General features: G+C 37.3%; 1 protein-coding gene across 1 annotated transcript in view; it reads left to right on the top strand.

Moving 5' to 3' along the window:
- Positions 1-12,002, top strand: part of NTRK2 (neurotrophic receptor tyrosine kinase 2) — a 199,743-nt gene that overhangs the window by 34,403 nt on the left and 153,338 nt on the right. The window contains exons 6-7 of the mRNA XM_085041990.1: positions 7,243-7,379; positions 10,630-10,762. Of these exons, the coding sequence (XP_084898116.1) occupies positions 7,243-7,379; positions 10,630-10,762 (270 nt within the window). The remainder of the gene's footprint in view (positions 1-7,242; positions 7,380-10,629; positions 10,763-12,002) is intronic.

The raw sequence follows: 12,002 nt of genomic DNA, 5'->3' as shown, positions 1-12,002 counted from the left end.
TACAGCCAAACAGCACTGTATGTCTTTGGTTTTCTTTTGAAAGCTATTGTGGATCAATTGAAGCTTAAATGCCAGGTTAGGACAATTTCTCCAGATGTAGTTTAATTTCCTTTGCCATTCAGAGAGCATGGCTGGATACCTTCATGATACTACTAGCAAGGGAGGTATTGATAAGGTTGATAGCCTCTGTAAAAACACATCATCTCAAAATTCTTGCAAAGTGTTTATATTATTACTTGGGACCAGGTCGATTAAACAATTCAGGTGCTGCAAGATCCTTTTTTATTCAGCACCTTCCTATAAGAGTCCGGATTGCACCTAGGGATCTTGAAAGAAAGGTCTGGGACAAATGTTAAGGAGCTGATGTAAGCCTTGGAAATGTAAGCCCTTCATCTGGCTTGAAACAGCAGCAGCAACCTTCAGAGCTTCTGTACAGGTTGACTGAAGAGGACAACTTGGTGTCCAACTGAATTTATGCAATCTGTTGGTGGTTTTTGGCCGCACTACATTCATGATTGCCTTGGAAACCCTGGATGGGGTGACAGTTCTGTGGAGACAGTGCTTGTTGCTGTGGTTTTGAAGATGAATTAGCAAGTCTTGTGGTCTTTGCTGTGGCACGTGCTGGCTCTCTGTAAAGTTAGCTTATAGTGAAAATTTTAGTTAAGTAGGGAGTGATGGAGTGTTTAAAGGCAAAATAAGAGTGCATTGGCTTTGGGAAAGCATACTTTAAATTAGACTTACCATCTTCTGGTAGAGACTGTACTTGTTTTATTATTTTCCATAAAGGTTCCCAGTTGAAAGTGACAATCAGACATGGCATGATAGGAGGCAGATTTCTTTTAGTATTTTAAAGTATTTGGGTGGCTCAGTGAGCTGCCATATCACTTATTCTGCCTCCTGAGAGAAATACGTTCTGCCAGACCTGTGCAAAGTACCATTGGTACATTTGGTCATTGTGGAAAACACCCATCAATATTTGCTGCGCCACATGGTAAGCATATGTCTATTCAGTGGTGATTCAGTGCTTTATTCAATGGCTGTATATTCTCCTGAAGATTTGAAGAAATTTTGATCCAGGGCAGGTTTTTTTAATTTACATTCACACTTGGTGGGCAGAGGATAGAAATCTGGGGAAATGGGTCATAATTCTGGATTCTTTTTCATCTTTTTCTCTTGTAGCTCCGAGATTAACGCTTTTCTGTCCAGGTTAATCCATTGGAAATTTCAAGTTTTGTTGTTCATGATGGCAAAGTCCTAGTGAAGCAATGGAGAGTGGAGTGTGGTAGTTAGTGTAGTGAAATGAAGACTGGAGAGGAAAGGGATCTTAGAGCTCCAGAAAAAAAATGAAGATGGGAATCTTGGGGTCCAGAATATAAATGAAAGATGAAAATTTGTTGTAAATGTTCCTTATTTCTGCTAATCCTTTATATTATTTGCCTAACATATTTTTTTAATCTTTGTTGACTATGTTTGTGCTTGTCATCTTGTAACAACTTCTGTGAGATATCTGCAATTTTCTCTGTGTATTTGAGCATTTTGATTCTGTAGTTGTGATACAACAGGAAATGGAAACAATTGCTTATGTTTCTTTAATTAATGCTTTGCATGTAAACTTTTGGGATACCCTTTTTATAGTCCTTTAAAGATGCAGCCAGGGTGCTTTTTGACCCTGTCATTCTGCAGACTTCAGTGGAAACCTGCCCACTTACCTAATGGCTGAAATCTGGCTCAGAGCTTGTTGGTTGCAGGCTTTTGTTAAGTGAAAACAAGAGGTGAGTCACATATCCAACAGCTCTTTTCTTTATAGCTAGAATTACAAGAAAGTTTCTTGCTGGTTTTTTTTGAACCCTTAAAAGGTTATAGAAAAAGACCTTTGGAATTTGTAAACATTACTGTCTTTTCAAGCAAGGCACAATTTAAATAGAATGATACAAGAAAAGTCTGTTTTCCGTATATTGATACAACCTGTTTTGAGCCAGTAAGACCTCTGACATTTGCACATCTATGTGACAGTTCATAACAAATTTCATTTTCAACCATCCTGTTCTCAGGCTCCAGGCAGTATAAGTAGTGGTTGTTACCAGACTGTACTGTAGAGATGTAATCAGTTGTATGTTTTCTCCCTAGACTGAAAAAGCCAGACCAGGAGAATGAAGAACTCTAGACCGTAATTTTATGTTAGGAAAGTAGACTGGTTTGAACCACTGTACCTGAAAAAATTCAGTGGATATTTTATAAATCAGTGGTTCTGGTAGTCTGCCTTAAATGGTTCAGTTTGATAGATGGTTGCTGCCCCAGTATTTATTAAATTATTCTGTGTCTGATATGTTTATTAAAAAGATGGTTAAGGATTTCAGGTAAGGATTAAAATTACCTTGTTAAAAATAAGATGCAGAAAAAACAATTGTAATTTTTTTTTCTTGGTAAGTCCTTGTTCTTATCACACAGCAAATTGACCTCCAAAAACATGCCAAGCAAAAAGGAGATATCATGGGCCACATTGTAAACCATTTAGTGACACTCTGTCATGTCTAGACTCCTGGGGGTTTGCTGAGGGTCTGATGAAAACCAGGGACTTAGTGTGCAAAGGACGGCATAAATGAATGCAATATTGAATTTACAGTATTCTCACAGGTACTAATTTTTTCATCCTGTAATTTCTTAGGTATTAGTGAGGCTAATTGACCATATTGAGAGAGTTTTTAAAGTTTTTGAGCAACTGAACAAATCCCAGAACTGACCAGATGAAAGCTGAAGCAGAAAAAGTCAATCTGGTATTAATTTTTTAAAAATTCTGGTATTAATTTTGTAAAAATTTTTGTAACTGCAGATAGTGAAACAGTATCTTTGGTGTAATGGTAGATTTGCTTCTTCTGGCTTAAGACCACCTTTTTTTAAAAGTTCCTTTAGTTTACTTCCTAAAGTGTTCTTGGTGCTAAGAGTTGACTTACAGAGTACAGTTTTTATTTCTCTATTAGATCATATCCTTGCTTTGACGTATAGTGATGGTCTGGCTCTAGGAAGACCAGTTTAAGTTTTCTGTAGAAAGTAATAAGTTACAGGATGAAAACTTGGAAAGCCCTCTAGGAATTTAGGCACATTCATTTTCTTAATTTCCAATGACAGTTCTGTAGCCGAATGTAGAAGTAACCTTTAAAAATGGCATCCGAAGTTTGGGTTTGTGGCTGCTGAAGCCCCAGCTGTGCACAGGGAAGATGTGAGTCATTCCCTAGAGATGTTTGACAGTTTCACTGTCTGATGGCTTCAGGCCATCCTTTTGGAGTAATGACGGTCTGTGAAGGTAAATGCCCCCCCCCCCAAATCCTACTTAAAGGAGTGTTTGTTTCTCTTAAAGCATAAGATGATATTTGGAGAGACTCAGCTGTCATAAATGAGTTCTTCCTGCTTGTCTCTAGTTCTGTCTAGTTGTGCTGGGGTGAGGGAAGTGGCTCCTTATTCTAATCCAGAGCTGCTTATTCCTGGGAATAAAGTGTAATAAAGTTGAATATGAGAAAATACATTCTGTATGTAGTGAAAGAACATAGCTGTTATGTACCAGTGCATAATGAAGAGCATGGATTTTAGTGTATGCTTTAATCTCTTGAACTTTGTTACTCTCTACATTGCAGTTTAAAGTTCTCATAGCAGGTTCTGTTCTCCAATTTTTGTAGAGATTGACAGGCTTTGGATTGATTATTGAAAAGAAAGAAGAATTGAAAGACAAAATAAAACAAAGTGATCTTAAGATCATTCAGAAACTCTCTTTACTCTGTTCCACCAGAATAGGAGAGTCCTCAATAAATTTGAATGTCAGTGAGATATTTCAGAACTGGTAAAAGAGAATGGCTCTTGTACAGCCTGTAAAATTCATTGCTGCAGAAGGTTAAGACCAAAAATATAGCAAACTTGAAAAATCAATCGGATACTAGCAGGGTTATTGCTGATATCCAGAGTTATAATAATTCTATCCAAGTTTGAAACAGAGGTTATGTTTCAAACTTTGGGGCACAGAGTAATCTCTGTCTGAGAGAAATCAAAATGAAACTTGTGGAAAGATGATGTCATGTCTATCTTGTGTAGGCCCTTATGCTACAGTCTAATCTTACTGTGCTGGCAGTATACAAAAGTATTTGAGTGTGTTATCTGATTGTTTTTATCAATTGCTGTTTACAAAGTCTTTAAAGTGTGCATGCCTGTCAACAAAAGTGATATCCATCTCAAATTGGTATTTAACCAAATTAACTCAGGAGTAATAAGAGCATGGTTGGATATTAACTCAGGAGTAATAAGAGCATGGTTGGATATCTGTAGTTGTATAAGTGCTACTGACCAGCATAAATGACCTCACTACACTGAGCATATAGACTGAGCATGTGTGTATATTAAGGTACATTGTGGGTTTTTTGAAATACCCACAATGTATTTTTTTTTGTTTTTTGGTTTTTTTACAGTTTGTAAGTGCAGGTTTTGTTGCTTAGTGTCACTGCTTTGCTGTTAAAGGCAACATATCACATGTCTAGATGAGGCCTTATGACTGTCTTGCTTTTCCCAAACAGAGCCACATCTCAACTAGAGTGGATTCTGCTGTAGAGCAGTCTGGGTGCCACTGGAAATAAAAGCAAAATGACCTTGTAGTTAAAACACACTATCTCAATGTATCTAACCAGAAGAAATTAATCCTAAAACAATTATTGTGTTTTCCATCCATTTTATGATTGGGAAAAAGAGTAAAAGAAAACACACACAATAATGTGATTTCTATTCTATTCTATTCTATTCTATTCTATTCTATTCTATTCTATTCTATTCTATTCCTAATTCCAATTCTAATTCTAATTCTAATTCTAATTCTAATTCTAATCCATTCCGTTCCATTTCATTCCATTCCATTCCACTCCACTCCACTCCATTCTGTTCTGTTCTGTTCCATCTGTACTTTTTTTTGATGCAGGGACCTTGCAACTGGTTTTTAGTGCAACTTTAGGAACATACAGAATACTAAGCACAGTTATTTTATAACCTTCTGGCAGGATACAGGCATGATGTAGCTCTTTCCATGTAACACCAAAATGACATGTGCAGACTTCTGCAAATAAATAGAACTTGATCTGGTTCTGGGTGGGAACCAGAGCCAGTACCAGAGGAATTAAACTTCAGTTGCATATTCTATAAATAAACACATTGCAGGAAGAAGTTGTCTCAGAACATACCAGCTATTAAAGGATAGCTCTAAGGGACCAAAGTTGTTTTTATTTTTGCTTGCATGAGAAGCTTCACTTAAAATGATGCGTTAGTAGGAGCTGTGCCAGTTTGCACAGCAAAATGCTAATCTATCATGTAGACCTCATCCCAATGGCTAAGGTCAGGAAGAGTGAGTACTTTTTATCTCTTTGCATGTTCAGGTCTGGCAAGAGTAATTGGAATAGTATTCAGAGGTGTTGTGGAAGTGTAACTTTATAAAGCAAATTATCTCATTACTTATCTTCTTGTTCTCTAACTACCATAATTGATATCCAAATGTTCCCTAAGATTAGTTTTATTTCCTGCTCAGCTAGTTGACAGACACTGGTGAGATTTGAATTCACAGCAGGCTAGAGCAGATCGCTACCTTTGCTAACAGATTACTGCATCAAGGCATACAAACTCTCCAGCTCTGTCTCGATAAACTTTGACATATGATTTACAAAGTGAACATAATAGAAGAAATCCGTGATGCCTATAATGGGAATCATATTACCACACTATTTAAAACACTGTGAGAATTGGCTGAGCAGTTATTGTATACTTGTGATGATCTTCAAATCTTATTAGGCAAGAAAGGATTGTCAGGAAGATTATTCATCTTCTTTTCCATATTACTTCCCCTCATTTATGTTTTTATTGAACTAATTAAAGGGTGTTTTCCAATATATATAACTCCTGTTGAACCTCCAGCAAACATATGGATGTGTTCACAGTGATTTGATAGTTGTTTTGGATGTTTTACATAAATACAAAAATGTCTGTTAGACTCCTATACTATCGAGTCAATGATGAAACTGCTGTACTCTCAAACTGAAAAACAAAACCAAAGAGAGCTGTTGTTTCAGAAAAAGGAAGGTCATTGCAAGATCGTGCTTAACTGTCCTGCACAGCAGATAAGCTTGATTATTTGAGATGATAAATTGCAAGTAAAATTTGCCTGGAACAGTTGATGTGAAATGCCTCAAAAAGGAGACCAAGATTCTGTCATTTACAGAGTGTACCAGCTTCAAATGATGGCATAGTATCTTTTAAGAAAGAACGTATTTCTAGAATGGTACATAATTATTTGTTACATAAATAAATATGAAATGTTCTTCTGTGCCTGATATCTACTGATATTGCTGGTCTTATTTTTGAAGAGGGTCAGTCTATAATTCCTTGTGTTCTTGTAAACATGCAGCATAAATTTACTCTCTGGGAAACTCCCATTTTGCTTTGTGTGCCTTAGAACGAGGCAGAATGATTTATAGCTCTGTAAGATGTAGGGGAAGTCCTGATTCTTGTAAAACCTGGTCTTGTTATCTGATGTGCAAATGGAAGTGCAACCATCTCACTGCTTTTCTGCTTTTTTGAGGGCAATAGAAAAGTCAGCTGAGGTGCCTTGGGTAGAGCTCTGTGCAACTGCCAACCCTCTCTTCTATCGTTTCTCTTCTCTAGCTCAAACTGTTGAGTGCTCTGTTTTCCTCACTTTGAGTTTAAGATCTAGGTGTTGCCCTGCTCTCTCTGAGCTGTCTCTGTATGAGAGGGAGGGTTGCAGTGGGGATTTTCCTGTTAGTGTTGTGGAGCACAGTTGAAATACCACAGTATCACTGGAACATGGGGGTTGCTTTGCAGCTGTTGCAAAAAGACAGATACAATTTCTAGTTTTAAAGAGTAAAGAGAGAGGGTTTTTTCATTTGGAAGTTAAAAACTGAAGTTAGGATAATTTTTGTTTGTGCACCTCACATGTATTCCTGTATAATTAATTAGTTAGTGTATTTCAACGTGCAGTAATGTTTTCTTGGGATGTGAAGGAGAGCTGGGGCAGAAAATACCTAGCAGATAAAATTTGTAGTTGTATATTTCCAAAGAACCTGTTTGTACTGCATGACTGAGTAGTACTGACTACAGTGAATATTTGATGTAGTACTTGCATTTATATGGCTTGCTTAGAGTTGCATGGTATCAATTCTATGAAATACAAATACATGTGGGGTTATTTTGTTGTTTCTCTTGTAGACTTGCCCTCAGCAAACTTAAGCAATTACAACATCACCGTGGTGGAAGGAAAGAGCATCACGTTGTACTGTGATACTACTGGTGGGCCAGCCCCAAATGTGTCCTGGGTGGTAACTAATCTTGTTTCAAACCATGAGGTAAGTTTTATGTTCAAATATGTGACCACTCAGAGACAAGTGATTCCTGCTGAAGGATGGAATGAAGTTTCATGTCCAGCTCTAGTTAGCCTTCTATTAAAAGATGAAATAGAAAATTAATGTTGGGATTACGTTTATCTTCCAGTTACTTTCAATCCAGGGTGACTGTGGCAGTGCTTTTGGGAATGGCGGACACTTGTTTCTCAAGACTCTGATTTGCAGTCTGGTTTTTGGATGTTCACTTGTAAATGAGAGTAATATAAATTTTTGAAAGTAATGTGAGTTGGGAAACTGAAACACAAAGACTTTCTTACTATCACTGATACCTACCTACAGAGAATAAATCTAATCTATACTAATTGTGAAAAAATCTTTGTGTCTGAAATTTTATTATATTTTCATTTCAAAATTTGATGTGCTGGAATTTGGTGGTAAATATTTTGTGGCTTGTTTAATTTTTCTTCAACACACTTAGCAGCAACAGGAAGCCTTGAAATTGAAGATTTTACTTAAAAGACTGTTGGGTTGGTTTTGTTTTGGTTTGTTTTTTGTAATGGTGTATAAATATCTTTCCTCTTTGAAATTATCTAGGTGGGGCATTTTTGTTTTCTGGGGTCTTTATATTTTTTGTCTCTACTGTAGACTATGTGCTGCTTAAGTTCTTTCTGATGAAAGTGTTGACAGAGGAGGGGCATATATGCAGATCTTCAACATGCAGCTGCTGACATCATAAATTGCTATTATTTCACAGTAGTAAAAACCCATGTTTTGTACGATTTTACGGCATTGACTGTCCTACATTCAGGATGGTGTGCACTGCCTGAAGCTTCTTGGTCTGTACAAGATGTGTGATGTGTACTTCAAAAATTCTTCCAGCAGTGAGGAGCAGAAAGGACCTCTTGAGTTTCACAGTCTTTATATTTTCTTTCCGAAGTTCATTTTATCAGGCTTGTATAGAAATTAACTGGCCTGTCTTTCATTCCAGCTTTCATAAATAAGAGCTCTACAGAGCACTAGTTGAATTTTTAAACTTTGATCTGTAAAACTCCCCAAAGGCATCAAGGCATCAGTCATCATCAAGAACAAGAAATTAAAACAGTTTGGGGAACCTATGCCAAGTTGCGCTCTTTTATTTATTTTTTTCCTTTTTTAAAAAATTTAATTCTGGGAGCCAAAATGAATGTGGGATACTGTTCAAAAAGTGAGATAATCTAATTTTTTAACCCTCTCATCTTTGAAAGGCCATGGTCAGTTTGTTTCAAGGTTTATATGGCTATTCTGTCCTAGCATAACTTCATCATGCTATTTTGGAGGGGCTCATGATACCGGCTGGCTATAACCTTAGTCATGGAGCACAGCAGTCGTTTCAGTAGCAGAAGAGCATATGCCTTTTAAACCTTTTTTGCCATTCACAGTTATCGTTTTCTATGAGTGTTGCTTTTGGTTTATTTTCTTTTGCTTCCATATCTCAGTTTCTGCCTTTGTTTGCTTCATCTCATATGCTGCTTTTCCCTTTTTTCTCTCCCCTGATTTAAAAGAGAGACATTAGCAAAAGTTAAACCTAGACTCTAGTTCTGCAAAGCTAACTTTTATGTTCTGAGTTTCTGGGTTGACAGTCTCACTGAAGTTGTTGTTGCTGTTGAGCCGCTAGCAGAGAAAAGGATTCCAGTTCTCAGTGTAGCAAGAAAAGGCGTTTATTATTTTGATTTCCATATATATATAGACTTTTCAGAGGTCGCCCAGATTGGTCAGCCAGAAACCTCCCCCTAGGCCCAATTGGCCAGGCCTGAACTGTCCAAGTCTCGGGACATGTTTGAAAAACATCCAGACTTTATCTTTGTTTATGAAACACAGCAGAATGTTCTCACAAGAAAGACCTGTGCTAGCCACAAGTTGTTTAGATTTTTCTTGCTCTAGATTTCAGCCCTGAACCTGTGGTTGAGCCCCCTCTGCTTTCAGTTCAGCTTTGAGCACTATTCACCTCTGAGCTTTGCAAAATAGGGAAATGTGCAAAGGGGTGTTTGCTTTTCCACCTGCCTCACCTACCATCACACTGAGTTTGGAGGGACTTTGAACTCAGGTGGAGTTGTGGTATCATCTCAAGGTTCAAAAGTCTGGTTGCACAGGACTGTGTGCAGCAGTGTTCCCACAGATTACTGTTGACTGCCGCTTAAGGTTGCTGTGGTTTTACAAGTTACAGTGTGTTATTTTTTTGTGTTATCTGTAGCACTGACATGTATGTGTCCACGACAAAAAGTACCTCAAAAACAGTTTTTAAAAATTATCATAATTATTACTTATTTTTGGAGCATGTCTTGGTTCCTTTCCAGTTTAACAAAATAGTCTAGGTCTTTATGAAAAATTCAAGTATGGAAATAAATTATATGAATGGCTTGATATATGATCATCAGAGTAACAACTAGTTTTGCTAGTGCTTTCTGTGTGTGTGTAATACAGCCATATTTGCTTAATCAGTGTGACATAGCTGCATATTAAGTGTGTTATTTAAGGCTGTAGAAGGACACTGAGCTTTCTAAGAATTAATAAGAATCAAGATTTATAAGAATTACCATTCTTACCTTAATTATCCTGTTCTTAAACACATAAAAGAGTACTTATGCAATAGCTTAGGCAGCAGAAAATATGTAGTTTCTTATGGAGGGTTTCTTGAGGAAAGAAAGCTTTCAAAAGAAATTTGGTCAAGAAGGAGATAGAAAACATTGTCAAGATACAGTAGGGCTCAGAAGGCAGCAGTGGAAGAGATATCATGCATAGGTTAAAAGGAAAGAGAGAAAAAGATGAGTAAAGCAAGGACTGAACAGAATATAGGCAGGAAAAAAAGTTCAAGGAGAATATGCAGAGGTAGACCATAGAAATCAGTCATGAAGTAGGAGAGAGGGATGAGGAAGACTGTATTTTTAGAGGAGAAGACCATTCGTGTAAAAGGGATAAAGTGTTAAAAAAAAGGGCATAGACTGAAAGGGACAGGACAGAAACATGGTTGGGTGCAATGTTTGCAGCAGGACTTTGAAGCTTTGAATCCACTGGCACTGACTGTTACAATTGGTTCTGTACATGTTCTGGGTCTGTTTCGATGACACTAAAATAAGGCTGTGATTAATTGTGGACAGTTACAGCTAAAAGGAAGGGAAAATGAAAAATGCCATTCAGCTGTGGTCAGTAATTCCCTCCCTCTCCTTTGTTCTTAATGCTGTGGTTGACACATGCATGTTTTTCTGATCACTTGTAGAGTGACACAAACAAGAACCCTGCCTCTCTCACCATCAAGAATGTGTCATCAATGGACAGTGGACTGTGGATTTCCTGTGTAGCAGAGAACATTGTGGGAGAGGACCAAGCCTCTGCTGAGCTTACGGTATTCTGTACGTATGCAGGCCTCCATACAGACCCTGAGGCCGAACTGCATTGGCAGGAACTGTTTTGGGTATTTTTTTGACCCTCTGGCTGTCAAAATGAAAACCCTTAAGGCGTGTGAACTATCTACTGCAGTTAATGCTAGGAGTAGCCCAATCAGCAGTTGTTGCATTTAGCTTTTTTAGCTCTGTGTTCTGTAAGAAATATACTTCTAACTTCTTTATCTTCCCGTTTAAACAATCTGTAAGTAAAGGTCTGAAACCCTGAACTCTGAATGGCACTGTCATTGTGGGAAGGTTTGTAATGGTGTGTATGTACATGAACACTGTCTTAGGAATTGCAAAGTGTGAATGCATCAACAGGCTAGTAGAATTATACAAGACTACACGTTTAAGCTCTTGCCATCTGAAACAACAACTGCTTTGTTCAACATTTGTACAGTCAGATGTAAATTTATTTGTCATAGCTTTGAATAGTACACTTATTTCTCAGGGCCAAGGAAGGGGAAGGCATATAGAATGCAGAGGCACTGGCTTCTTAGATCTCAGCTCCAGGCTGATTTTGTTTTACATGAGCTATACAGCGTGTTTTCACAAGTTGCAATCCTCTGTTTAATTGAAGATGGGAATGGAACACTTTGTAGATGACAAACTTTGCTCAGCATGTGCTTATGACAGAGTAAACTGGAAAATCACTGTAGATGTAAGTTTGTAGGTTGAAATTGGATATGTAATAACTATGGGAATGAACATGAACTAGAAATGTTTGAACAGTGTAAATGAGATTCTGATCTTGGCACTGTTATGAGTGATAAAATGGAGTATAACTAGATGAAATTGGATGTAGTTAAGAATAAATATAAAGGAAAACATTGAGAAAGATGTTGGAATAATCTCTTGAGGGCATCAGAAGAGGTCTATAAACTTGAGGCATTTATCAGGTTTCAACAAAATGAGAATATCTATAGTAGAGAATTATCTCTCCCTGACAGAAAAGTCTAGAGAATTAAGTAATCTGTTCTGTATGATTCTGTTAAGAAAATAATCTGCTAGTCTGGATTGCTTGCTGAATGTCTTTTCAGTACTACTTGCTTTTGGCCAACTTGTAAATATTTTCAATACTGTTGTTTTCCTTCAGCATTCCTGTGCACTTTTTTCAGCAAAGTTAAAATGTCTCTTTTCCCCTTCTAAGTGATCCAGTAACTGAACTTTGTATACCTTACACGTTTAAATAATTTAACACGTGTTC

Source organism: Lichenostomus cassidix, chromosome Z (genome assembly GCF_008360975.1).
Source record: "Lichenostomus cassidix isolate B80296 chromosome Z, HeHo_3.0, whole genome shotgun sequence".
Lineage (NCBI taxonomy): Eukaryota > Metazoa > Chordata > Aves > Passeriformes > Meliphagidae > Lichenostomus > Lichenostomus cassidix.
The sequence above is the reverse complement of the archived record's forward strand: the minus strand, read 5'-3'. Positions and strand labels throughout refer to the sequence as shown.